Source organism: Serpula lacrymans, assembly GCF_000218685.1.
Source record: "Serpula lacrymans var. lacrymans S7.9 unplaced genomic scaffold SERLAscaffold_9, whole genome shotgun sequence".
Classification (NCBI taxonomy): Eukaryota; Fungi; Basidiomycota; class Agaricomycetes; order Boletales; family Serpulaceae; genus Serpula; species Serpula lacrymans.
In genome coordinates, this window is record NW_006763298.1 from 258,226 (window position 1) to 282,975 (window position 24,750).

Consider the following 24,750-nt stretch of genomic DNA (forward strand, 5'->3'; position numbering starts at 1 on the left):
ACTGAGTTTGTAATACCTACAATTTCAGTTGTAATGCTTTACAACAATTCCATTGATTAACTCTTCTTCTACTCCTTCCTCTTTTCCTTTCTTGAGCTCTTTCCTACCATACGCTACACTCCTTTCTTTCATCCAATTCCCAGCAAGGGGTGCATCTTCGTCTGCACACTTTCGTTCTATACCTATTCGCTGCAACACCGGGCTATCAGTACACGGAAGCAACCTGACGTCATCATTCGGAAGAGAGAAATAGAAGACTCCAAGACGGCTATAACTGCGTTGATCTTTGGGAGGCTGCACAACACGATGGATAGTGGGTTTATAGAATCCACCCGATAAGAACTCCATTGTATCGCCCGTGTTGATTACCTGTAAGTCAATGACTTTAGCATGGATTCAGGGCAAAGAGCATGTCACGTCCTTACCAGGGCATTGTCCATATGCTGTACCCACTTCCATTTTCCATCCTTTGAGAGGATCTGCAGACCACTAACCGGCTGGCTCCATAAAATTGTGACACTCCCGTAATCTAAATGCAGTTGGATAGGTTGGTAGTGCGTGGACTATGATGTACCCACTAAAATGTGATTCACTGACCAGTATGTCCCTTGAACCATACATTGTTAGCTAGCCTCTCTTCTTCTTCAGATCGTGGATAGCTGTAGGTATTTATGTCAACCCTCTAAGGTACAAGTGCACAGTTACAAAGTGAGGATCTCACTATTTGATGAACCGCACTAGCGTCAACAGATAGTATTCAACCTCGTTTCAAACCCACGGTGGGAGGAGACACATACTGGCTGTTACTCCGTTCGCATCAAATGTGTGTTTCTTCACTAGCGTGTCCTCTGGAAGCTCGAGACTCAGAGCTAGAAGCCTACAATCGCCATATTAGCAGGTATGTGTGGAAGTTACTCGTTACTCACCTTAGGATAGGATGAAGAATGTTGATATGATTGTGCCTTGCAAATGCATCGAGTTCTGGGAGGAAAGGGCGTAGTGCTTGGGGATGAGGACGCAAATACACATTTCTGTTGACTATCATCAAACGCTGTGACCTTATAAAAGTGTTGATTAACAAGATAAACCATGAACCCACTTCCGTATTGCTCAATCTGGTCAAGGACTTTATTTTCGGTATCGACGTGCTGGCAATCATTGAACCCTATCAATGATACACACAAGAATTGGATAGCGAAGTGAAGGCCTCACCCAATATCTACGGGGCTTGAACCCTTGGTATTCCCCCACTTTCTCAATGGTTGCTCTATATGTTTTCATCTCCTCTGGAGGTACCACAGAGAATGGTACGTCTGCTATGTCGAAGAAACGATCGCGCTTTTACAGGATTAGCATTGCGTTGCATCCCACAAGTCTTCATCCTGCATACCTGAGCTTGTGTGTATCCATGGTTGACAACGTACATAAAACCATTAGTCCGTAGGGCATCGCGAACTTGCGGATATATCTCTGCACGTCCTTTGGGAGTCTGTGCCTTGGCGAGGTCAATGATCGCAAGATCGGCAAAGTCCACTAACGAATATTATATATCAAGGTAAATCGCGATGGATAATCTCAATAAAGGTGCAACTTACATTTCTCTTCAGTTGGAGGTGCAGGGATGTATCTCGGACATTTTGGAGAGGCCACACAGGGAGCAGGCATTACCAGTTGAGTCGACTTGTCCTAGAGGAAGCGTTTAGCGGACAACAAAAGCACTCGGCTCTTCATACAATCAGACCTTTTGAAGTGGAAATATTGGGACTTACAGTTCACCTGAAAACTGAAAGAGGTAAGTAACTCTCCAGAATAGCATCTTTTTCTTTCCGCCATGGTTCTCGAAGCAGGTACTGAGCCGGAGAGCACGGAGTCATGGGGCATTGAAAGTATCACAGGAGTCACATGAAGGCCAAACAAGCGAGTCGTTGATCTTATCTTCTCCAAGATAAGGCGCATTAGGCCCACATGGAATAGTTCTGCTGAGAAATTTCTTGTCAGAACCAAGGTCATTACATTCTTTGCATCGCTGCAGCTTCAGTTGTAATGCTTTACAACAATACCGCTAATCAGCTCCTCCTCCACCCCTTCCTCTTTTCCTTTCATAAGTTCCGTACGGCCAAATGCAACACTTCTTTCTTTCAGCCAATTCCCAGCGAGAGGTGCATCCTCGTCCGCGCATTTGCGCTCTATTCCTACTCGCTGTAACACTGGACTTTCTACGCAGGGGACCAGCTTGACATCATCGCTTGGTATAGTGAAATAGAAGGCTCCAAGGCGTTTGTAGGTATGCTGGTCTTTCGGGGGCTGTACAACACGATGAATAGTAGGTTTGAAGAATCCACCTGACAAAAATTCCATTGTATCGCCCGTGTTGACTACCTGGAAATGAAAACAAAACAAAAAACGATAGGCAACAAGTGATACACATAGAATCCTTACTAGCGCATTATCTATATGCCGCACCCACTTCCATGTTTTATCTTTGGAGAGAATTTGTAGACCTCCGACTGATTGACTCCATAATATGGTGACGCTTCCAAAATCTAAACGACGCGTAGTGTGCTGACAGGTAAATTCACTGTCAGTTTACTGAGCGGAAGATGTTACCGACCCGTATGTCCTTTATGCCACACGTGGTTAGTTAGTTTTTCTTCTTCCTCTGAGCGTGGATAACTGCCGATACGTTAGTTGGTTGACATTGACCAGTAAAAAGCAAGAGTCTAACTATTTGATGAACCGCACTGTGTTAACGATGACGGTCAGCATTGTGCTAGGACGATGATTACGAGAAGACATTTACTAGCTGAAGCCCCATTTGCATCAAATGTGTGCTTCTTTATCAGAGTGTCTTCTGGCAGCTCAAGACAGAGAGCCAAAAGCCTGTAATATAAAAATTTATGGGATGTGTGCTTGATAGTACTCCGCAGCTTACTGTAAAATGGGATAAACGACGTTTATATGATTATGCCGAGCGAATGCGTCAAGCTCTGGGAGAAAAGGACGCAATGCCTGAGGATGAGGACGCAGATAAACGTTCCTATTGACTGCCAGTGAAGAAAAAACGCTGTTACAAAAAAGACCCATATCAGCCATACAAATTGCGAGCTTACTCCCATATTGCTCAGCCTGGTCGAGAACTTTATTCTCGCTATCAAGATACTGCAACCATTAATGGAAATACCCCCATCAGCGATTCATGACGAGTTGGCGCGATAAGACGATAAACTCACCCAGTGCCCACGGGCTTTGAACCCCTGGTACTCCCCTATTTTATCAATACTTGCTCTGTACGTCTTCATCTCTTCTGGAGGCACCCCAGTGAATGGCACGTCTGCTATATCAAAGAGGCGGTCACGCTTTGCAGAGTTAGTGGAGTATCGCATCCAGTACGTCCTTATCTACATACCTGGGCTTGCGTGTACCCGTGGTTGATGGCATACATGAAGCCATGGGTATGGAGTGCATCGCGAACCTGGGGATATAACTCAGCACGTCCTTCAGGAGTCTGTGCCCTGGCGAGGTCTATGGTAGGAAGATCCGCAAAGTCCACTGGACAAGACCGAGCGCGAGGTCATCGACAAAGAGCGTAGAGATAAAGACACGACGTACAGTTTTCTGTAGTTGGAGGAGGAGGGAAGTATCTTGGGCATTCCGGAAGAAGCACACTAGGGACAGGCATTTCTGACTGAATCAAATTGTCCTAGGGGAAGAGCGATAGAATTAACTCAACCCTTCATAAAGCCAAACAACGTCTCTTAAAGAGGACGTCTGTGGCTTCGAGAATAGAGTGATATGGTTTGAAGACTGAAAAAGGTAGATAACGTCCTAGAATAGCACTCTCACCTTCGAACCGAGAATCAAAGTTTAGATACATTGTAAGAAGCCAAGACCAGTCTATTATTCCTTAAAGTTCGAAGTCTCGCAGCTAAACAACTGTTGGAAGTGAGTCTCATACAAAACATATTTTTGCTGGTGAGCACTCATAACGGAATAGCCACAGTTTAGGTTTACGGATCGTAACCCTTGCCACGTCCTGATATATGCAAGTGGTGGGAACAGTAGCTTGAATGCGAGATATCCTCTCCACTCGAGCTTGAACCGCTGGGAATTGATGATTCATTCGAGATCCAAGACCTGATGAAAGCCTACAAACGCTCCAGAAAGGCGATAATCGGACATGGGAACATTGAACCACGCAGAGACTTAGACATAGGTGCACAAGGAAAATCGACAATAATCTAATGACGACGTCAAAATAGGTGTCAACTTGAATGTGACCATAATCCTGCAGATTATACGTACATGATATGGAACAGTAATGATCCCCGAAGTGGCCCTGCCACTAGAAAGGTAACATCTGACATCCTCTGAGAAATCAAAATTGCTCACATGAAGGTTCGACATTCAGTTCTGTTAAGTTGTGACTAGCCAGCTGCGGGTATGACATCGGTCACGATTAGACGATGACCGACATGGTTATAACTCTTACTAACTTACTAAGCAAGCTAGGGTGAATGTCAACTCTTAGGTCACCAACTCTATAGACAGATGACAGTCTTTATCAGCAATCCTAGATACTAGCGTTCACAACGCCGAGCCTGATGAAGCAGAATGAGTCAAGTCACAAGCGACTGAAACAGTCTTCTGGTCAAGAGAAGAGAACTGGAAAGATGGCATATACATATAAACGGCGTCTCGAGATCCAAGTAAAATTGTCTTCCTTACCATAGCAAACTCGAAGTGCTTGAATCGACCTTGAATCTAAAGAATTGCCCAATACAGCGCAAATCAACCTGTCAACTCTTACATCTTTGCATTAGAAAAATCCAGTTCCATCGCGATGTCTACTTCTACTCCAATGATGGATGCCATCGTCCTTGACCACTTTGGGGGCCTTGATGCCCTCGTCTACAAGCAACTCCCTGTCCCGATCCCGAAGCACGGCGAAGTTCTCATTCGTATCCGCGCCTTTGGGATTAATCACGCAGAAGTACATATGCGCAAAGGAGAGTGGGCAGAGGCCGCACCTGTCTCTGGCATTGAGTGTGTCGGCACGGTCGCAGCTGCACCAGGCGGCGAGTACCCCATCGGGACGAATGTTGCAGCTCTCATGGGTGGACTGGGCAGGACAAGGAATGGAAGCTATGCCCAGTACACGGTTGCCCCATTACATAATGTCGTCCCACTCACTACAGACAAGAGCGGCCTGCCATTTAGCTGGGAAACGTTAGCCGCGATCCCAGAGACATTTGCTACCGCGTGGACGTGTCTTTTCCGTAATCTGGAGGTAAAGAAGGGCGAGAAGGTGTTGATTCGAGGGGCAACGAGTTCGCTGGGCCAGGCAGCGGTGAAGCTGGCAGTCGCAGTGGGTGCCAAGGTTGTTGCGACAACGAGGAACGAGGACCGTTTCCAAGGCTTGTTGGATTTGGGGGCAGAACGTGCTGAGCTTGAAGGAGCTGGTCTGGCTGCTAGACTTCCAGAGAAGAAAGAATTTGATGCAGTCCTTAACCTCGTCGGCAACGTCGTTCTACTCGACTCGATCGATATTCCCCGACGCGGAGGCCGCGTATGCCATGCTGGATGGTTGGGTGGACTCGCGCCGGTGAAAGACTTTGACCCGTTGACGCAGATGGCGAGTGGTGTGCACTTTAGTCTCTTTGGGAGTTTCATGTTTGGAACACCGCAGTTCCCTCTGTCGGATGTGCCATTGGCACAGATCATAAGGGATGCCGCAGAGGGCAAGTTCGACGTAAAGCCAACGAGGGTTTTTCAGTTTAGTGAAATCAGGGAGGCACAGAACGTGATGGAATCGGGAGAGGCGAATGGGAAGATAGTCGTTGTAGTCGAGGCATAGGTTACCGGTTTTCCAACGTCGCGATCTTCTTCCTGTGTACCACATAGAATTCTGGGCTTGAAAAACTTTGGCTGTACTTGCTGTCAATGAAATGAATTGCACTCCATTTTTTGCGTTTTGAAGTTTATGTGTCACCGTGACCTTCGTGATCCAGTACCAGTACGAGCTGTCGAATGTACATCTCTGTTCAATTTAATGAGCTCGTTTTTTAAATCTTGTTCGCCATAGAGATGCGGTGCTGGCGATTGGCTATTGGTGAGTACGGTATCTTCGATCCAGAATCCAAAGTGTATGCAAGTGCTTCGTCGTCGACATTGAGAATATAGTGCGTTCGAAAGAAAGAAAGACAAAAAGCTGGAAGAACCGATTGGTCGGCGATAGACTCCCGACGCTCGATTGTAAACGGATCACCGGCCCGTCGCCCCTAAGGTTTGCAGGCGGTCGACTCTCTGGCAGTTCATTCCAGTTACACCCATTGCTTGCATATGCATTACATGTACGCTAAAGAAATTGCACATTTGAGGGAAACCAATTGTAAGAAAACATTCTAGAGTCCCTTAAGTGTAAGATCCTACTCCTCATCCTCTTGGTCCAGTGCATCGAGCCCTGAGCATGGCAGATCCTCCTGAGATAATTCGGTGACGTCCAGTAGGCGGAGATTTATCTTGTCTGATCGAGGGAGATGCAAATGACTTTCGCGAAAGACGGTCTCGAGGTATTCTTCAAGATCGTGCCAGTTGAGAGGAGGGAGGACGGGAGAATGCCCAACTTGCTCATCGGAAGTAAGAGAAGATATCAAATCAGGGGAACGGAAGAGAAATGGGATTGCAGAGAGTTCCATTAGCGAGTCTGGATTACTTTGAAGTGGTACATAAGTGGGAGAAATGTAAGTGGGAACCATTTTATCGGAAGACGGATTGATATTGTTTATGGATGAAAATGCAGAACTTGACGGCGATGATGGATCTGCGCCAGAATCTGAAAAATATCAAGCACCATGAGCAGAACGATAGAAAGACTTGAAACAAGATCTTCATGGGGTGCGAAATATCACCTGAAATAGAGGTACACAGGTAGCAGGTAAAGTCAGAAACAGCATCGTCGCCCTGGTTGCAAAACAGACGCGGAATATCTTTAGGTAGAGATTCAGGTGCTTCTCCAGCTTGATTCGATTCGTTACACGTCCACTGAGAGGATATAGTAAGAGCAGGGACAATAGGCGATGACAAAACACCGGAATCGACGGAAGTAAGGCTCGTTCGGTATTTGTATTGTTCACAAGAAGGTGACCTCGTGCTGTTTCTTTGCGTGACTGTGGAAGGTGTGGAGGGCTCGATCGAGTCGCGGCTATATGCGCCAAGCGAATGCGCTCTAAAGCGGTTATTGCTTGAACTAGACAGTGAATGAGAAGAGGAGACATAATCCGATGCATTTGTAGGAGAGGATGGACCCATTACAGCCGACGAATGAAATTTGGGGCTAGAAGACGGCAAGACGGTGTCAGAAGAGGGGACAGAGAAAACGTGAGTAACTGTGGAGAGGTGTTCTTCCTTGGCTGTTTTTTCTTTTTCTTGTGGTGCATCTAGCGGTAGTTCGTACGTTTCGTCTGATAACGGATTACCGGCTTTCCTTGCGGCTGTTTTCCTGCGATAGAACCACGTATCCACTTTTTCAGGGTCTGCACCTCGACTGAGCGCCCAAGCATTCCGAGACGTTTTTGATGGTAGGCGTTGATCGTATCTCCATATCGTCCAGAGATCGAGAAGCTGCGAAGACGAGAGATAAGGCTTCGCCGTCTTGTGAGATGGGGAACTGGGTTTTGCGGTGTAATATGCGGATGGCCGTATGCGTGTAGACTTTGACGATTTTTGAGAGACCTGGCGCGTTTTCTCGGATGTTGGGTTATGTATGGGCCTTTTCTTTGCCTCTGGCTTTGCAGTTGCCATGTCCAAGTGGTCGGCTGTTTCTTGGAGTCTGAAGAACACTAACCCAGGTCCGATCCGATCCGAACAGATCTAGCTGACACTTTCGGTCTCCGCGACAATCCTTCCTTTTCGACCAACTTTCGACGTCAATCTGGATTCTGTCGGCTGAACGGATCCGGCGATGGAGCATCTGGTTTCATTCTTAAATGCGAAGGTGCTTTTGTTATCACCACCATGTTAGCACCTCCGTCAGAGTCAGAAATGGCTGCATTTAACGACGACGACACGTCCAAGGCTCATGTTCGCACAAAGACTGATCTTAGCGAAGACCATAGCGAAGATTTTGGCCGCAACGGGGTCGATAGGGCAGGCAGGGAGCATGGTCGGATCGCTCGCCCTCGCATTCAGTTGCCAGATGGAGGGACATTGGGCGGCTCTAGCGAGGAAGAGAAGCGTTCTCATAGCGGATTGTCTAGTTCACCAGGCAGGAGCAGCGATAAGCCCTCTCGATTCAACCTGAAACTACCAGCTACCATGCAGTGGATCCCCAAGAATTCGACGTGGTCAAGGTGGAAGCCAGTAATTCGCAGTGCACTCGCCGCATGGGTATCTGCTCTTTTGTTTGCTATTCCTAAGACAGAGAATATAATGGGACAGGTGCATCGTCTCCTATTTCAACCCTTGATATGCTTATATCCCATAGGCAAGCTTTCTCATCATCATAGGTATGTCAATGGGCTATTTATTAATCCTCAACGACGACACTGACTTGATTTTCCTTAAAGCTTCGTTTCTCTCGCCTCCCAATGACCCCTTTATCGCTGTCCTCGAACGAGAGTTATTCATCTTGGCATTCGTTGCAGCTGGCTGGGCGTGAGCACGTTTTCTTTGGGTAGCTGAATGTTTCTTACTTTCCCTTTCAGCTGGAGTTGTCTAGCGTTGAAGCTCGGAAGCCTGGTTCGATCGGAGATACTGCCTACCGCTAGTCTGCCTAGTATCATCACTGGTCAGTATGTTGAAGCTGCGGTGAGTTCTCCCTATTTTTGTTTCGGGACCTTGTAAACATATCACTGTATAGCCCACAGTTATACACGGAGTTTTCATCTTCGTTGGCATCGCGGTTCTCCTTTTTGTGAAAGCTCGACAAGGTCCCGGGCCGTTTCTTTTTGGTGCCATCTTTGGAAGCATATGTATCGGTGAGCTATTAATGCACGTTGTATACATCTTTCGCTAAAACATCACTCAACGTTTCCCAGATATCTCACTTACCACAGGGTCTCTCTTCCCTTACCCCTACTATACTGCAAGTATATATATTTCAATGCCTAGTGCCAAGCTGACTTTTGTTTGAAGATCGGAGAAGTCATTATTCTTCCGCTTGCCTTTCACTCGGCGATAGCATTAGTCCTATCTATACTTGTATTTCCTTCTTCAATATCCGCGTTGTTCACTGCTCGCCTACAAGGTGTTCTGGCACCTCTCCATACCACGATACGATTACATCGTGATTATCTTCAAGCGTGTGTCACCTCCGCCGACTTCTCGCCTTCTGAACTGGTGACAGCAATCGACGCTGCGGAGGGTGCTCTCGCACCACTTGCAGCAGCAGCGCGCCTTTTAAAGATGGATATCATATTCGGCCGCTTCGCACCTACGGACTACACTACGGTTCATCAGTTGATACGAAGGATCGCTGTACGAGCAAATGGAATGGGTATGTATTATAGTCTCATAGACCCAACACGAGAGAAGTTTCCTGTTACCCCTGTTCCGTCAAAACCGGCTACTCCCATTGGCGTGACACCGATGCCATCAAGGCCACACTCACCTGATCGACACTCCCATGCAAGCCATCATGATAATCTACAACATACTCCTGATCACGCATCTCATCTCACGGGACGACATAAAAGCACTGCAGCTCGGTCGCGACATCACCATCACGCCCACTCAAGCTCGCCCTTTCACATACACCATCGCCACCCACACCACCGCTCCCAGTCTCACCACCACAATATGCTACATAGTTCTCTTCTCCACCTGGCGTTATCGCGGACGCCGAGGTCTGAATTTGCGGTTGGTGTCTTTGAGTCGCAGAGATACCTCAATCTTGAAGTCTCCCACCTTTCACACCCCGAGTCTAATCGTTTCACTGATCAGGCGACTGGGCTGCTGAATGCGAGCTGCGCCCAACTTCTGGAGGTCTGTGGGAGCGGGCTAGAGGGTGTGCAGTCATGGTTGGACCATGTTCGAGACCATCGTTTCGATTTCTGGGTTAGCAGAAGCGAGAAAGAACGCATACGAAAGGGGGGTGTTCAGAATTACGAAAGGATACGAGATGAGCTTTCCCGCGTTCTTGATGATTTTAGGAAGGATAAAAGGTTTATCATGATATTACATATGCGTTAGTATGCTTACACTGCTTATTGCCAGAAACATTGTCCTTGATCCATATCGACCTGCCCTGAGCGCAGACTATGATGGCGCATCAATTGACAACGAAGTTCCACCTCACAGATATCTTTTTCATTGTTATGTCTACCAGTATCATCTCATGCAGTTTTCGATACTTTTGGTTGCATTGGTAAATAACGTGATCATCCTTCTTATCAATATTCACACCCTCTTTCTTGTCATAGTTCGATGAGATCATCAAGCTCGAGCAACATAGAAAGCGCAATAGGCTTTGGGTACCATCCATGCCCCTGAAAAAACTTCTTTCCTGGAGCAATTGGGATGCTACTGAGAATTTAGGAAAAGATGATGACGAAAATCCTGGCATGTGTACACCCTTCATCCCTTTCGTTCCAGTGTTGCTAACGTATATACTCTGTACCGAATAGAAATCATTCCGGGGATGGAACCTAGTTGGATGTCTGACCTTGGAAAAGCAGCTCGTCGTGATCCAGATGCGTTGCCCCCACGCAATGCGCTCGAAATGATCATGAACATAATATACCGTGTCTTCACCAATATGGGCGGTGGTAACGTATTATTCGCAGTCAAGGCAGGAGCTTTGACAGGTTGAGGATTTTTCTTATACAGACATTCATATATGCTTACATTGCGCTTTGTTTTGCACTTTAGTCCTCTTGAGCTTGCCTTCGTTCTTCAAGTCCACCGCATCATATGCATATAGTGAGCTTTGTGCTATGCTTTTGTTGTGTTTTACTCATCTTCCTGTAATATAGAAAATAAGTTTGTTTGGGCTGTGTAAGTGCTATTGGTAAAAGACATGATATAGCCTTCCTGACAGATACACAGTTTCATGGGTCAGCTCACGCTTGCGCGCTTTCGAGGAGATACAACCTTCGGCCTAGTAGCTCGCATAGGTAGCACATTTTGTGGTGGAATCGTGGGCATGGTGATGTGGTTTGTTGCTCTCCGCCGCCCTTCTTTTGGCTATTCATGATCATTATCGATAGGTATGTCTCCGCAGGTTCTGGTCACGGTAATCCATACGGGCTGCTGGCCGTCTTTGCCGTCTGTTTTCCATTCTTCTTCTTTGCTCGGCTCTACTGGCCAGGCCCACCTATGGTCAACATGATATTCTTTGTAACGACGGCATTGGTTCGTTATATACCTCACAAATTGGGTGGATTTTGTTGATTGACGGTACTGGTACTGCAGGTTGTAGGATATTCTTATCAAGATACGCACTTGTATATCCCTTCTTCTCCTGGATGGGGTTTCGATGTGTCATGGGTGAGTCCTTGTCAACGATGTATTCGAGGTTCCCGTTAAATACATGATTTTGCAGAGGCGTTTCCTCCTCGTTACTATCGGTGTGACCGCTGCTTGGTAAGCTCGCTGGCCTTCCTACCCACATCTCACTCGAGACATCAGTAATTGAATGAGTTACCTGGTAGTATTTTCTCATTTTTCCCACCCAACACAACAATTCGATCTTATCAGCGAAGGACGTTGGCAACAACATCAGCGGAGATCGGTTCTATTTATTGTTCAATAGTCTCGTTCGCAAACATCCCCAGGCAAGAAGATGTCCAACAAATCGTCCAGAGCCTAGTGGCTATTCGTAGCAAGCTCAGTCGATCTATAGTTTTGCGAACGAATGTCGTTTATGAAGTTGGTATTGATGACCCGACGATCTGTTATTCTTGTTGACAAGCGACTGTATCTATCTAGTTTTCACTCCGAGGACAATGGCCGGCGGAGCGATACCAGAAGATCGTGGAGATACAGCTGTATGGCTTTTTTTTAAAAATTTGATGTTCGAGAGTTACTCACATTTTTGTGCAGTGAAGTGGCATATCTTCTTTCCCACTTGATGTCCGTTGTCGAGCACTTGGAGCCTGCATGGTCCCATGCATTTTTGCGCCGGACACGTTTGTTAGATTCCGATTTTCAGGGTGATGTACTTGCTGTCATCAGTGAGTAACGGCTGAGACTGTTCAAGGAGAATTTTTTTGACATAGTCATGTCTACTTCGATAGGTTTGATATCTTTTTCTCTTCGTACAGGCAGTCCTTTGCCGCAAATCACGCCGTGTCCATTGTTAGATCGCTTTATGCTCCGCCACCATGGACTAAATGTTATCCATCAGGAGTCGGAGGATGACTACGGACTTCCAAGGACGCTGACCCTTGAGACACTGGAAAATGAACAATATCTGTACGTTGTCATTTGCATAAGATGTCTTTGTGATACGCTCTTACTCCGAGATTCTTCTAGGATATTTTGCGTCGGTGTATCCACAGTGTTCGGCATCGTGACACGCCTAGACCACCTTATGGTCGCCGTTAAGGAATTGGTCGGGGAGCAATATCACATTCACGGTGTTGGGCTTGGGCATCACCGAAAGCCCGCGGGAGTAGAGATGTCTTCGCCGACGATCTCCATGCGACCAATGCAAGATGTGTAAGATGTGTAGAGAATGTATGTAATATTGATCTTGGAAAACGTTGCAACTGCACACCCTTTTTAGAGCCTATCGCGTTATATCCAGTACCTTTCTCCTGTACAGTTAGATTAAATATATACGCTTTGGCATTTGCCACGATACGTCAATCGTCTCGTTTACGTATCAGTACCATCTACTCGTTTGCTTGTACTATGTCGTATTCTACGTTCTGGGCATTGCCATCAGGGAATTCAAGCCACCAGCAAATGTGAATGTGCGTCAAGGCTTTCAAACTCTGCTCTTCATTTTCTCTAGTATAGCCGCCAAGTCCTCTTTTGAGACTTGCTTTTGGGGCCAGTTGTTTTCCAATGATATAATTAGTCCATCTGTTTCGCTTGTTTTGGGTACCACATGAAAATGGACGTGGTCAACGTGCTGCTCCAGAGAAGTTACGTCTCTTGTATCAGCAAACAAATTCTGCCTAAATCCTCGGATTCGGTTACGGCGTGCTCACCTGAAATGCTAGTTTACCATTGTTCTGAACCGGTAGTATGTCGTCTGAGATGTCCTTGGCAGGAAAAGAACAGCACGGCAGACGTACCTGCAAAATATTGTACTGCTCGGCGCCTGTCATGAGAGCCACCTTCTTGATGACTGGGCCAATGTCACGGAGGTAGTCGTCCGAAAGGTCTCCAAGCGTCTTGGCGTGAGCTGATGGGTTATCACGGGTTGATGTTGATGAAGAGTAGGGTACGAAGTTGAATTCGTTACTTACATTTGGGGATCACCAACGTATGGCCATCGGATACCGGATTGATGTCCAGGAAGGCAAGACTGACGGGGAAGATAGGTTATCGGTGTTTCTTAAACGCCTTATACCGCATTTTTACCTATGATCTGTCTCGTAAACCTTGAAGCCTGGGATTACGCCTGCTTGTCAAGTCGCTGATCAGCGTAAATGGTTTTCGTGCTGATATCCCGTTCCGTTCTTGCCTTTAGTAATACCGCAGAAAAGACACCTAGACAGTCATTCGTTTCAGTTAGTTTTGGTCAACTTTAGTTGTGACACAGTCGTACGAACTTGTCGTCGTATTGTGCTGACATGAGACTTAAAATGAATAAACCAGATCGTTGAATTGTTCTACCAATTATATGATTTGGGCGTGGCGCTCGAAGATGAATGATATCGATATGGCATATGGAGATGAGTCCCGTGATCATGATCACAAATAGGATTAGTTCGTCCACTATCTGTGAGATTATAACCTGGTTTCAATTTATATTTTGACAGTCCAAAACATGATAAATTATAAGTAGAGGTCCGTCTACTTGTCCGCTCTATAAAGTAATCAACTCTAGACGTACATAGATCATTATCATCCGTTCATATGCGAACATTATAGTCCCATACCGGCATCTTCCGGGCTGATAGATATCGGGAGTTCTTCTGCTGACATTGCCAAAGATTCATACAGGTAAACAATACCAAAAAGTAAGAAAAGACTAGCTCCTCCGAGTGTGACTGGGGTGGAATATTAAGCCTAAGAGCGAACTAAGAAATAGTAGAAGGACTGACCATGCTTAACAGATATCTTCGTGGATACATAACGGCCTCCTATCACTGCAAGGGCAGTACAGCATGTATGTCCCAAAACTGTTCCTAACGTCACTAGATACACATTCTTGATATGACGTATGACAAATTGTCGGACAAGTTTCAGTGCCCCAGTTTTCGCAGATTGCGAACATCAATCACTCACATGAGCGGCACCGAGAGCAATCGTGGCAATTTGACTGCGATCACCCCATTCGCCGAGAAACGTAAGAATGAAGGCTTGAACAAAAACTGGACCCAGAAACAGGCTGCAAAAATTTCGTGCCCCTTCGGCTATACCAACGGCCCCCCCTTTGTTTCTGGAATGACGAGTAGCACTGGGTGAACGTATACCTTCCTCCACCCTCTCCAAGGGAATCACATCCCCGTCTTGATTGACGAAGCCTGTTCTATCATTTCCTGCGTCGTCACCTTCTATCTCCTCCTGTGCCTCTCTCATCTCCTCTTGTATTTTCCCATTTCCACCTTTCATATACCTACCCTCCATCATCATTTTTGAACCAAAGACTAAGAACAATATTCCAGCTGCAACTTGCGTCCACCGTTTTGGAATAAGAGTTGGAAGGAGATGACCCATAGCGGCGGACAACATGGACATTAGGAGAAGAGAACCAAATGCACCAGCAAATACAAGGAGGCGAGGATGGCGCATGGCAAGGATAGCAGCGATGAGGAAAGTTTTGTCGCCTATTTCAGAGAAGATTATCATAGCAAACGATTGCAAGAGAGCTTCCATGTTGCCTTCTGAGGCTGAATCGTTGCTCAATGGAACAGACATGATGGGGTGGGTAGGTCTGACAAAAAATTGTCAGCGAAAAGTGGAAGATAAAGGGAAGGAAGTTATACTTCGAATTACAAGTTTTCCGGCCAAGCCTTTGCCGTCAAAGATGATAGACGTCCGTCTCGAGTGAACCTCAAGTGTCGTGAGCTGGCGGCTGCGCTTCAAAACACTCCACTGCCATTATTTGAATCGCGTCTGAGATCACGTGACGTCTATCTATGTGTCTTGTTTGGTCTTTTCTTACACTTTGGTTCACTCCGTGTCTTCCACTTCTCTCCATGCAGCAACGCTTGGATTCATTTTTAGTTCAGGTATGAATATCCCCGCCTCAGTTTGTCTGCATCATTACATACGACATGACTTGGATTGAACTTTATTTATTTCGATATCAAGATCGCTGCTGAATCGAGGACTCCATTCTCTCAAATTATGCAGGACCTTCATCCTGGATCGGTGGACATGCACGAGACAAAAATAATCTGATGGTAATTTGGTCATGAGTGAATAGGGGACTCACCGTCACGCGCTATAGTCTGGCTTTCGGAACACGACGGGGACATCGTCATCCCACTTCTCGCTCAAGCCTATCCTTGTGAGTCACCCTACTGCTTCTTTGGATCTATGGCTTTCTCTGACCCTATTCCGCTTTTCCCCTGCGCATGGAATTGGTGATTGGTTTAGTAACCGTTATGATCTTCCGCGAGATTTTGATGCCATACGTCAGTCATACGCCCAGACAAGAGACAAATACGCAATAACCCAAAAACGGCTAGATAAAGGGCCCTTTCAAGTTGGATTACGTCTTGCGACACCTTACTTCAGACTGTGGCCTTATCCTCTGAAAGCTGCTAAGGCCTTACGCATTGGAACGAACCTGTTTTCACACCACTCCTTATGGTCCCATGATACACTTTTACGAGCTTCGAAAGCCAGAAGACGATGACTTCGCCCACGATCACCAACATGATGCGCTGTAGTCGGCTGTTCCAGCTTCTCGTCCTGAGATAAAAATACTATCCGCGTTATGTAGTACTGCAAAAACAAACCTACTATTACCGTGTTTTCGCCGTTTAATCAATACCCCGTCGTAAAAACGCTGAGTGATCAAGCTTTGCAACATGAATCATGTCTGAACCTTAGATTTGTGCGTGTTTTCTTAACGTCCACGCACTTAATTCACACACTGCGACCAAATATAACATGCGTGATTGTGGCTACAATTGAGACCAGATGGGACCTCTGTCTATTGGATTTGTTATCAGTTGACGCCATGTATCGGAACCCCGTCGCGGTTTGCCATTACATCGGCCAGTAGAGAGGATCCATTTGGCATCGATCCAAACGCAATATACAAAAAAAAAACTTTCTTTCCTCAAGGCTTTGCTCTATGATTTTCTTCGATAAACACTGATATTCATAAACCAGCATATACTAACTTCCATAACAAGGATGAATTGGTGCGTTTTATATCGTGAACTTGCAAAGTTCCAAATTGATGCGACCGCAAAGAAAAGTTATAGTCCAACGTTAATTTACATGACCTCAGAGCTTTGTTTCGTCCTCTTTTTCAACGTACTCCAGCTGCGCTTCACCAGATAAAACGTCACGTATGAGCTGCAAAGCAGCCTCGGTAAATGCAATCATGTTCTTTTCTCTGTCAGCAAGCCCAGTGTCCACCATACGTACTGCGACCCCGCCTGCACGTGAAACGAATGCAATGTACGTCCTCCCTGCTCTAAGCAAGGTGGGATTGGAATATGAGCTCGCAAAAGAGTTATATGACTACACTCACACGTGAAGGAATGGTTTACCAGGAACAGTAGGCCCTGTTGCTCCTGACTCGCCGATACAGTAAGCGGCTTCGAGCGTATTGCACACATGGGTAGCCAAGCCTGTCACAACTTCCGGTGTTGCACCCCTATATACTATATGAGAAGCAGAGCTTTAGAATGGGGACAAAAGTTGCTTCACCTGTAATCTTTGATATTTTGTTCACTCCATCCACACCAAGCTGACCTCGATTTTGTGGTGTACAAGGTTGCCCCACCGATATACCACTTACTAGCCCCCGGGACTGAAAGCAGGGAGGCCGAGATAAGGCCTCCTGAGGTTGTTTCGGCGACAGCGAGAGTGGCTGGACTCGAACCCGATGTCAGTAATGTCGCAATTTCAGCAAGAAGAGGACGAAAGGACGCTGGCGGAAAACTGTAGGACTCAGAAGCTGAAGCCATCGCTGTTCAAGTTCAGCTGTGTAATAGAGCAGGCGATTTACAAACTCACGGGCGTTCTAAATAAGCCACCTAGCCCTTTTAGGACCGCACATGGATATTCCTAGCCAGCTGTATGGTGCATATGATACGAATGCAGTAGGCTCTGAGTGTATTCACACAATAAATTGGTGAGGCCTGGAATTTACGATTATATCAGATTAGACTTTGTCGTTGACATTGGATACTGTGTTAGGTCCAACCTCCGATCCTAGCCCACGTGCATGGTTGCATCCCCCCGGTAATGACAGTGAGCATTTATTGGGGAGCATTAGGCCTTGCATTCAGTTGAGGCCGTTATGAACAAAGACACATCGATGACACTACAACTTCTGCTCACCAGTCAATTCATTTCAAGTTCTCGCTTATTTGGTACAGTACCGCCAGCTCTAGCAACCAGTCTCCTCGAACAAAAGGTACCAGTCTTCAACGTTTCAAGGTATTTCAGCCTGAGCTCCCAGGCTACAGTACACCATTAAAAGACTGAAAATAACCTAAACTTGGACAGCAGGAAGGTTTGCAATTCGGTCAAATCACAACACCCGGGTAATACTTGGACGGTACATGGTATGTTTTCCGGCCATCCCATTGTCCCGGGCATGCGTGCACCCTTCAAATAAAAAGTTCCAGGGAACGACGTTCCTTTCCTCCATGGCTCCGAACTCGACAAGTACCCGGAAGACTCGTTCTCATGCCTCGGACTTACTTATTGCCACCCCGCCCTTCCGATCACACATGCCTCGTAGTGTCTGAAGATAAGTTCACATACACGGACTGAAGAAGGCTATATTTTTGGCTGGATGGATTTTCCCCAAGATGGGACCCTATCGATATCTTCACATACCCACTTCCCTCGCATCCCATTTGCTAATGCAAGGTACAGGCCGACACGACAGGCCGACACGACAGTCTGTGAGTTAGGTCTGAGATGAGGTCTGGAGAGGATCTCTCCGCAGTTTGGAATGCATTTGGGTGAAGGAGACAGGTAACCGGTAAACCTTGGAAAACGTATTAAATTATTTATGGGGCTTCCTTTGCGTGGTTCATAAGCCGTATGTTTCTACATTCTGTCCTCCCCAAACCTGACCAGCTTGTAGGTATCCCAGATGTGATTCGTTTGAAAGAGAATATTGTCGAACTCGAATAAAAGTGGTTCACCATACATCGCACGACCTAGCATTCACGAAACTTTAATAAAGCAAACACTTGCACGCAATAATTGACGAACCCAGCGTAAAAGCGAGAATATTAGTTGTAATTCTTGACGACGATACCACGAACAATCTGCTCTTCTACACCTTTCTCTGTGCCTTTCCTCAGTTCTGTACGTCCGTAGGAAGTAGTCCTATCCTTCCTCCATTGTTCGTAGAAAGGCGCATCTTCGTCTGCACATCGACGCTCCACACCTACACGCTGTAATACAGGGCTCTCAACGAGAGGAATGAGCCTAACATCATCATCGGGCATCGAAAAGTAGAATACTCCAAGACGATCGTAAGCGAGCTGATCTCCAGGAGGTTGTACCACACGATGGATGGTAGGTTTGTAATATCCACCGGAAAAAAACTCCATAGCGTCGCCAGTATTGATCACCTTGAGCATCGTGTCATTTGGAATGATGAAGAAAACCAATTTAGACGGAGATGCCTTACCAGTGCGTTGTCTATGTGCCTTACCCACTTCCACTTTCCATCCTTTGACAGGATCTGTAGACCACCCACAGGCTGACTCCACAAGATGGTGATGCTACCGATGTCTACATTTAGTAAGATTATCAATGAGACTCCCCCCCCCAGTGTAACTATAGGATGATACTAACCGGTGTGTCCCTTCAACCACACATTACTCGACAGCTTCTCTTCTTCCTCAGACCGTTTGTAGCTAGTGATGTGTCAATGGAATCCGTGATTACAACATATAGGGGTAAACTCACTATTTCATGAAACGTACTGCTCACGGTGAATGGTTATATCGCTGTCCGCATATAACTCGACAAGCACTGACCTGCTGTCTCCCCAGCTACATCAAACCTGTGTTTATCCACCAGAGCATCTTCTGGGAGCTCAAGGCTGAGCGCCAACAGCCTGTCATGAGGCGTGAATAGGCACTTTTTGAATAGTTATCCGTGACTCACTTTAGGATTGGTTGAAGAACATTGGTATGGTTGTGTCTAGCAAAGGCATCGATTTCAGGCATAAAGGGGCGTAGGGCTCGTGGATGAGGACGGTTGTGTACGTTTCTATTGACTGCCAAAGGGACCACGTTAACACTTACAGCTCACAAGTAGATATGCCAGAGACTTACTTCCATAGTGTTCGATCTGGTCGAGAACTTGATTCTCAGTATCAACACGCTGTCATGGTAAGTCTTTCGTTTAAGCCTTTCAAAATTCAGGCAACATGATATGATAGCATTACCCAAAACCGACGAGCCTTGTAACCTTGATAGTGTCCCACCTTTGCAATATCCGCCGTGTACATCTTCATCTCATCTGGGGGCACAACTGTGAAAGGCACATCGGCTATATCAAATATTCGGTCACGCTATATAAATAGCACACGCAGTTGAAGGGAGAAAGCTGGAAAGATGGTGAGTAGTTACCTGAGCTTGCGTGTATCCATGGTTGATAGCGTACACGAATCCATTCGAGCGTAAGGCATCGCGCACTTCAGGATAAAGTTCTGCACGACCTTCTGGAGTCTGAGCCTTGGCTAAATCAATGATAACAAGTTCCGCAAAGTCCACTGGGAAAAATACGTCCTAGAGGTCATCGACAAAGTATCCTTTGAATGAAGGCAAAGACGTACAATTCTCTTGAGTGGCAGGTGGAGGGATATAGCGTGCACACTCAGGGAGTGATGTGCTTGGTACAGGCATTGCACGTTATATCGTTATATCGAACTATTGCTGTGGTTGGCTTCGCGTATATGAGGGGATGGGAAAACTTCGTTATGCCTTGCAATCGAAGCCAGGCAGGCTTTTATCGGTAGGCCGGCTGGTCCTGATGATTTTGGAAAGGCACTATTTACATATGGAATTCGAGAATGGTTTTGTTTGCTTGACAGTATTAACATGCTGGACCAAGATAGCGAAGATAAGCGGCCTCATTCCTGGACCCAACGATGCAGGTTACCATTTCGATAATGAAATCAGTAAACATCCCGGAATTTTTAGTTGCTCACTGTACATGATGATAACCATCGCCCCCCGGGGCAGACCTGGACCCGACGGTCACGTGCCTTTTAGAACTGTTTCAAGCAATTACTATGTAGCACATTGCAGTATAACCATTGCCCTCTGGGGCAGACCTGGCCCCGGCTGTGTCCAGATCACACAGCAGGCCATTACAGTTAACATTTTGTGCGGCCTTTACAGCGATCACAGAGCAACAACGTACAATGGATGCAAGAGTGAGTAGCACCAAGGTAGCCACGTGACAATGGACGGAATGAGCCGAAAGTGCGAGAAAGGAAAGGAAGCGTAAACGTAAATGAGTAATGACTAAAAGGTCCTTGGAAAACGCAGCGGACATTTGTGCTTTGGAAACCTGGAACCTACGGGTCCAGGAATTATTAGGTTATGAGCCTGTAAGGACCATTCACTTTTCTCTACCCTTTCATTCCATGTCTTGGTTTTCAGACACTTTCCCTATTACACCTTTAGCTTTAGGGCTAGAGGTGTCCTTTGCCATTTTACTTCTCATAGCCTTAACAGGTTTTCTCAACCATTGATACCATTTCATATTGCAGATCAGAGACTGGGTAGCACTCCCAGCCAGCCAGCACAATGGGTAAGGACTGGTAGCAGGGATCTTGCCAACCAGCCCCACACCGCATCAGTGCCTGGATATATTAGTAAACACTTTAGTTAGGATTTTACCTCATCATGAGGATATGGTTCCTTAACATGTGTAACAATACCTATTATTAGTATATCTTCCCACCTGTGTTACGATAACACAATTTTTGGACCTTCCCTTTTATTTTATTCTCTGCTTTAACCTTATACTTTAGCCTTCACACATGGTGCCACGCGGCATTTCCCTTTCTCACGCCGCGTTGCCTTTCTTCTTATTTTAGACACAACTCTCTTACACAGTGGAGCCGGCCATGCGGGCTAGGCCCCATGACATCATCAGCCACCGTCTCTATCAACTGTATAGTACACATGTACAAATAACCCTGTAGTAGTATATATACCCGAATAGATCCAGGAGACTCCTCAGCGAGTCCTCCTATTGTATACCAACTAACTCACTGCATCTTAAAGGGTAACCACTCCCTCATCATCTTCTTTATAGTGTGTTTCTGTGTGCGCCGGAGTAACTAACTCTTGGTTGTTACATTAGGACTCGCTCTTTCTACTCTCTCGCACATTTGTGCAAAAAGTCCCACTGGGCACCCGGACTCCAGGGTGAAGGAGATTGATTGTTGGTTAGGAATATCCCGCATAGCAGATAGGTGCACTCTTCGCAACGGCCTTGTAGTGCTTTGGGAGAAGAACCAAAACTGTTGATACGCGGCCCCCAGCGTTAAGGGGAGAACTTAGCTCAGCAGTCGGTGTGGAACCGCTGTTGATTAGAATTAAATACAAAAAAACTTCAATTTCTCTTTCCTCTGACCAGGCCGGGCACTTGCCTCCGCCAGTTGGAGAAGGGTTGACAGCTTAACAAGCGGACCACCCCCTGACAACTGTTTGGACCAGGGTTTCTTACAAATACTTTTTATATAAACTTTCAAATACTATAGTGTGGGTAGTCGGAGATTGAGATCCGATACTCAGCTGGGAAGAGGTTGATCCGCAGATAGCAAGCGGGGACCCCCAGTTACGTTTTTATTACTTTACAAAGAGAACAAGTCAACATGTCGTTGCAACAAGATATGAACAGTCTGCTGCATGCCATGCGTGCACAGATTGTAACATTAACTTCGCAACTCGCCGAGCTGCAGACTAATCCTCCTGCGGCAACCCCCTCGGTTGAGAAGAAGTTCAAGAAAAAGGTCAAAATTGTCGCTGACCCTGGCACTTTCGAAGGAGACAGAGCGCAATTCGCCAAGTGGTGGATCAAACTCCAAATTTGGGTCAAGGCAAACTGGGACACATTTGCCAACGATTTTAAGGTAGCCACTGCAGTGCTATCTCGACTAAAAGGACCTGTGGCGGGTCGATACGCCCAAGTTAGATTGCAGGAATGCTACACCGCGGGAGTGTGGCCAACCTGGGATGATCTCAAGAAGGAGATCGAAAAATACTTCAAACCACAGGCTGAGCGTCACTGGGCGCGTCAGCAGATCCGTTCCTTCAAACAAGGAAATATAAGGACAGATGATTACGTTACCCGGTTCCTGGCCCTCTCCATCCAAGGAGGGCTTGGTAATGAACATGCACTAGAACTGCTGGAACGCAATGTGAACCCTTGCATTGCAGAACAGATCTACTTGCAGGATGTAAGGAACGAGGACTTGGCCCTGGCGGATGAGGAAGTACGAAAAATTGGTAGAGCCATGGAGCTTTACCAAATGCACCAAGGTGGCGGGTCCACCACCAAAAACAACGAATCCCAGAGGCACCCTGGGTTATCAAACCAAAAACAACAACACTCTCACGGGTTCCAGCCGTTTGGGCTGCAACCAGGTCGGGGTGCTCCTATGGATATTGGTGCGGTCCAGGGCGGACAGACGCGCAGATTCACCTGCTACAACTGTGGGCAAGAGGGGCACATAGCCCAAAAGTGTCCAAATGGAGCGTGGGCTGCTCAAAATAATCAAGGGCGCCAGGCACGCCAATTAGAGTCCGAAAAACCGGACGATCGGCTCCAAACTCTGGCCGGTCGTTCGTATGATGAAATCCGGGCCTTCTTCTACAACCAGTAAACCACAACAAGGTGGCCCCTGCTCCGGGGTGTTGCACGAGCAATAAAGGAAAGACGGGGATGGCTCCCCAATTTGTAAATAGATTTTTAAATTTATTATCTGAAGTATGTACTTGTATAAAGCAATGTGACTGTAATATAAATGATACTACCACTGCACCAGTGTCTCCCTTGGAGCATGGCCCCGGCAAGATAAACACTAGGGTGCTTGATTCTGGTAAAAATAAAATGGAAAAACATGTAACTTTCGATACCCTTTCTTCTTCTCCTTTGGAGCCACCCTTTCACGAAATCCCAAGGTGTGTGTTGATGCACACATATTTATTCCAAAAGGAGATCCGTTTAGACGTTGGCGTGGAAAACCTTGCCCGGGGCATAGTACACCCAACCAGCGCACTGCTTGATTCAGGCGCTAACGGAATCTTCATCGATCAGGTCTGGGCGGAGCAAATTGGACTCCCCCTTGTAAAATTAGATGTATCTATTCCCGTCTATAATGTTGACGGTACGCTTAACGCGGGTGGCTGTATCACGCACAAATGTTCTTTTGTGGGCGAATACCAAGGACACAGAGAACGGGTCACCGCCGAAGCTACCCAACTAGGGAAGATTAATTTAATCTTAGGCTGGACCTGGCTATTTAAATACAATCCTGAGATCGACTGGCAGACAGGGGTTGTCACATTGTCACGATGCCCTCAGGAGTGTGTAAACTTGGGTAAACCAAATCATGTCTGTCAAAATGAGCGTATTGAAAAGAGAAACGCTGGTCACGTTTACGAGCTCAGATCTTTAGAAAAGATTGATGATGACGATGATGAGGTAAAACCCGAGGAAGAGATTAAGAGGCTGGTACCTCCCGAGTACCATGACTTCTGGAAAGTCTTTTCAAAACATAAATCAGAGCGCTTCCCAGAGGCTAAGCCTTGGGACCATGCTATAGATTTGAAGGACACCTTCAAACTGAGAAAAGGACACATGATTCCCCTCTCTGCTCCAGAAAGAGATGAGGTATCAAGTTTCATAAACGAACAGCTTAGGAAGGGTTACATCAGACCTTCCAAAAGCCCTATGACGTCCCCAGTGTTCTTCATTCCTAAAAAGGATGGTAAAAAGTGCATGATTATGGACTATCCTTACGTGAATGAGCACACGGTTAAAAATGCGTATCTGCTGCCTTTGATCAGTCAGCTAGTAGACAAATTGGCTGGCGCCAAGATCTTAACAAAGATGGATCTCAGATGGGGGTACAATAATGTACAAATCAAAGAGACAGATGCTTGGAAGGCCGCGTTCACGTGCCACCGAGGATCCTTTGAACCCCTCGTTATGTTCTTTGGGTTGACCAATTCACCGGCGACCTTCCAGAGCATGATGAATGAGACCTTTGCGGATATGGAAAACTGTGTCGTCATTTACATTGACAATTTGTTAATATTTACAAAGTCGGACAATGAGGCTGAGCATGACAGAATCGTGCAAGAAGTCCTTCAACGCTTACAGGAATGGGACCTATTCGTCAAACCTGAAAAATGTAATTTTAAAGTGAAGGAAGTAGACTTCCTCGGTATGATC

General features: G+C 46.4%; 9 protein-coding genes across 9 annotated transcripts; 2 read left to right on the forward strand and 7 right to left on the reverse strand.

Annotated features, from left to right (window-relative positions):
- Positions 1-24: 24 nt before the first annotated feature.
- Positions 25-1,665, reverse strand: SERLADRAFT_371069 (uncharacterized protein; the record flags this gene model as incomplete). The annotated part of the gene is made up of 10 exons (XM_007319952.1): positions 25-369; positions 426-529; positions 598-659; positions 734-737; positions 798-877; positions 927-1,038; positions 1,100-1,148; positions 1,213-1,338; positions 1,391-1,533; positions 1,596-1,665. 10 exons carry the CDS (start codon positions 1,663-1,665, stop codon positions 25-27), a joined length of 1,095 nt encoding a protein of 364 aa, XP_007320014.1.
- A 3,196-nt stretch (positions 1,666-4,861) lies between these two features.
- SERLADRAFT_350171 (uncharacterized protein) lies at positions 4,862-5,854 on the forward strand (the record flags this gene model as incomplete). The annotated part of the gene is made up of 1 exon (XM_007319953.1): positions 4,862-5,854. One exon carries the CDS (start codon positions 4,862-4,864, stop codon positions 5,852-5,854), a length of 993 nt encoding a protein of 330 aa, XP_007320015.1.
- A 1,559-nt stretch (positions 5,855-7,413) lies between these two features.
- SERLADRAFT_471182 (uncharacterized protein) lies at positions 7,414-7,804 on the reverse strand (the record flags this gene model as incomplete). Its single annotated transcript, XM_007319954.1, has 1 exon — positions 7,414-7,804. A coding segment is annotated over one exon (387 nt), but the record flags the coding sequence as incomplete, so codon positions are not given.
- A 509-nt stretch (positions 7,805-8,313) lies between these two features.
- Positions 8,314-12,661, forward strand: SERLADRAFT_371071 (uncharacterized protein; the record flags this gene model as incomplete). Its single annotated transcript, XM_007319955.1, has 20 exons — positions 8,314-8,436; positions 8,483-8,652; positions 8,703-8,805; positions 8,858-8,975; positions 9,036-9,082; positions 9,133-10,160; positions 10,213-10,363; positions 10,419-10,561; positions 10,591-10,802; positions 10,867-10,917; positions 10,971-10,992; positions 11,044-11,151; positions 11,205-11,349; positions 11,410-11,484; positions 11,540-11,580; positions 11,649-11,865; positions 11,926-11,984; positions 12,040-12,170; positions 12,234-12,411; positions 12,472-12,661. 20 exons carry the CDS (start codon positions 8,314-8,316, stop codon positions 12,659-12,661), a joined length of 3,312 nt encoding a protein of 1,103 aa, XP_007320017.1.
- Positions 12,662-12,928: 267 nt separating this feature from the next.
- Positions 12,929-13,836, reverse strand: SERLADRAFT_362241 (uncharacterized protein; the record flags this gene model as incomplete). Its single annotated transcript, XM_007319956.1, has 7 exons — positions 12,929-13,078; positions 13,155-13,178; positions 13,242-13,351; positions 13,416-13,474; positions 13,531-13,570; positions 13,634-13,659; positions 13,722-13,836. 7 exons carry the CDS (start codon positions 13,742-13,744, stop codon positions 12,929-12,931), a joined length of 432 nt encoding a protein of 143 aa, XP_007320018.1.
- Positions 13,837-13,961: 125 nt separating this feature from the next.
- On the reverse strand, positions 13,962-15,208 carry SERLADRAFT_471189 (uncharacterized protein; the record flags this gene model as incomplete). The annotated part of the gene is made up of 5 exons (XM_007319957.1): positions 13,962-13,995; positions 14,052-14,162; positions 14,217-14,322; positions 14,401-15,049; positions 15,102-15,208. 4 exons carry the CDS (start codon positions 15,031-15,033, stop codon positions 13,979-13,981), a joined length of 867 nt encoding a protein of 288 aa, XP_007320019.1.
- Positions 15,209-16,427: 1,219 nt separating this feature from the next.
- On the reverse strand, positions 16,428-17,462 carry SERLADRAFT_471191 (uncharacterized protein; the record flags this gene model as incomplete). The annotated part of the gene is made up of 4 exons (XM_007319958.1): positions 16,428-16,771; positions 16,829-16,954; positions 17,008-17,269; positions 17,317-17,462. The coding sequence occupies 3 exons, from the start codon at positions 17,265-17,267 to the stop codon at positions 16,579-16,581; spliced, it is 579 nt and encodes a 192-aa protein (XP_007320020.1).
- A 184-nt stretch (positions 17,463-17,646) lies between these two features.
- SERLADRAFT_471192 (uncharacterized protein) lies at positions 17,647-18,186 on the reverse strand (the record flags this gene model as incomplete). The annotated part of the gene is made up of 2 exons (XM_007319959.1): positions 17,647-17,752; positions 17,810-18,186. The coding sequence occupies 2 exons, from the start codon at positions 17,902-17,904 to the stop codon at positions 17,647-17,649; spliced, it is 201 nt and encodes a 66-aa protein (XP_007320021.1).
- Positions 18,187-18,234: 48 nt separating this feature from the next.
- SERLADRAFT_471195 (uncharacterized protein) lies at positions 18,235-20,457 on the reverse strand (the record flags this gene model as incomplete). Its single annotated transcript, XM_007319960.1, has 11 exons — positions 18,235-18,476; positions 18,532-18,896; positions 18,956-19,059; positions 19,123-19,184; positions 19,237-19,252; positions 19,308-19,387; positions 19,438-19,549; positions 19,608-19,656; positions 19,721-19,846; positions 19,905-20,047; positions 20,111-20,457. 10 exons carry the CDS (start codon positions 20,178-20,180, stop codon positions 18,552-18,554), a joined length of 1,107 nt encoding a protein of 368 aa, XP_007320022.1.
- Positions 20,458-24,750: the final 4,293 nt, after the last annotated feature.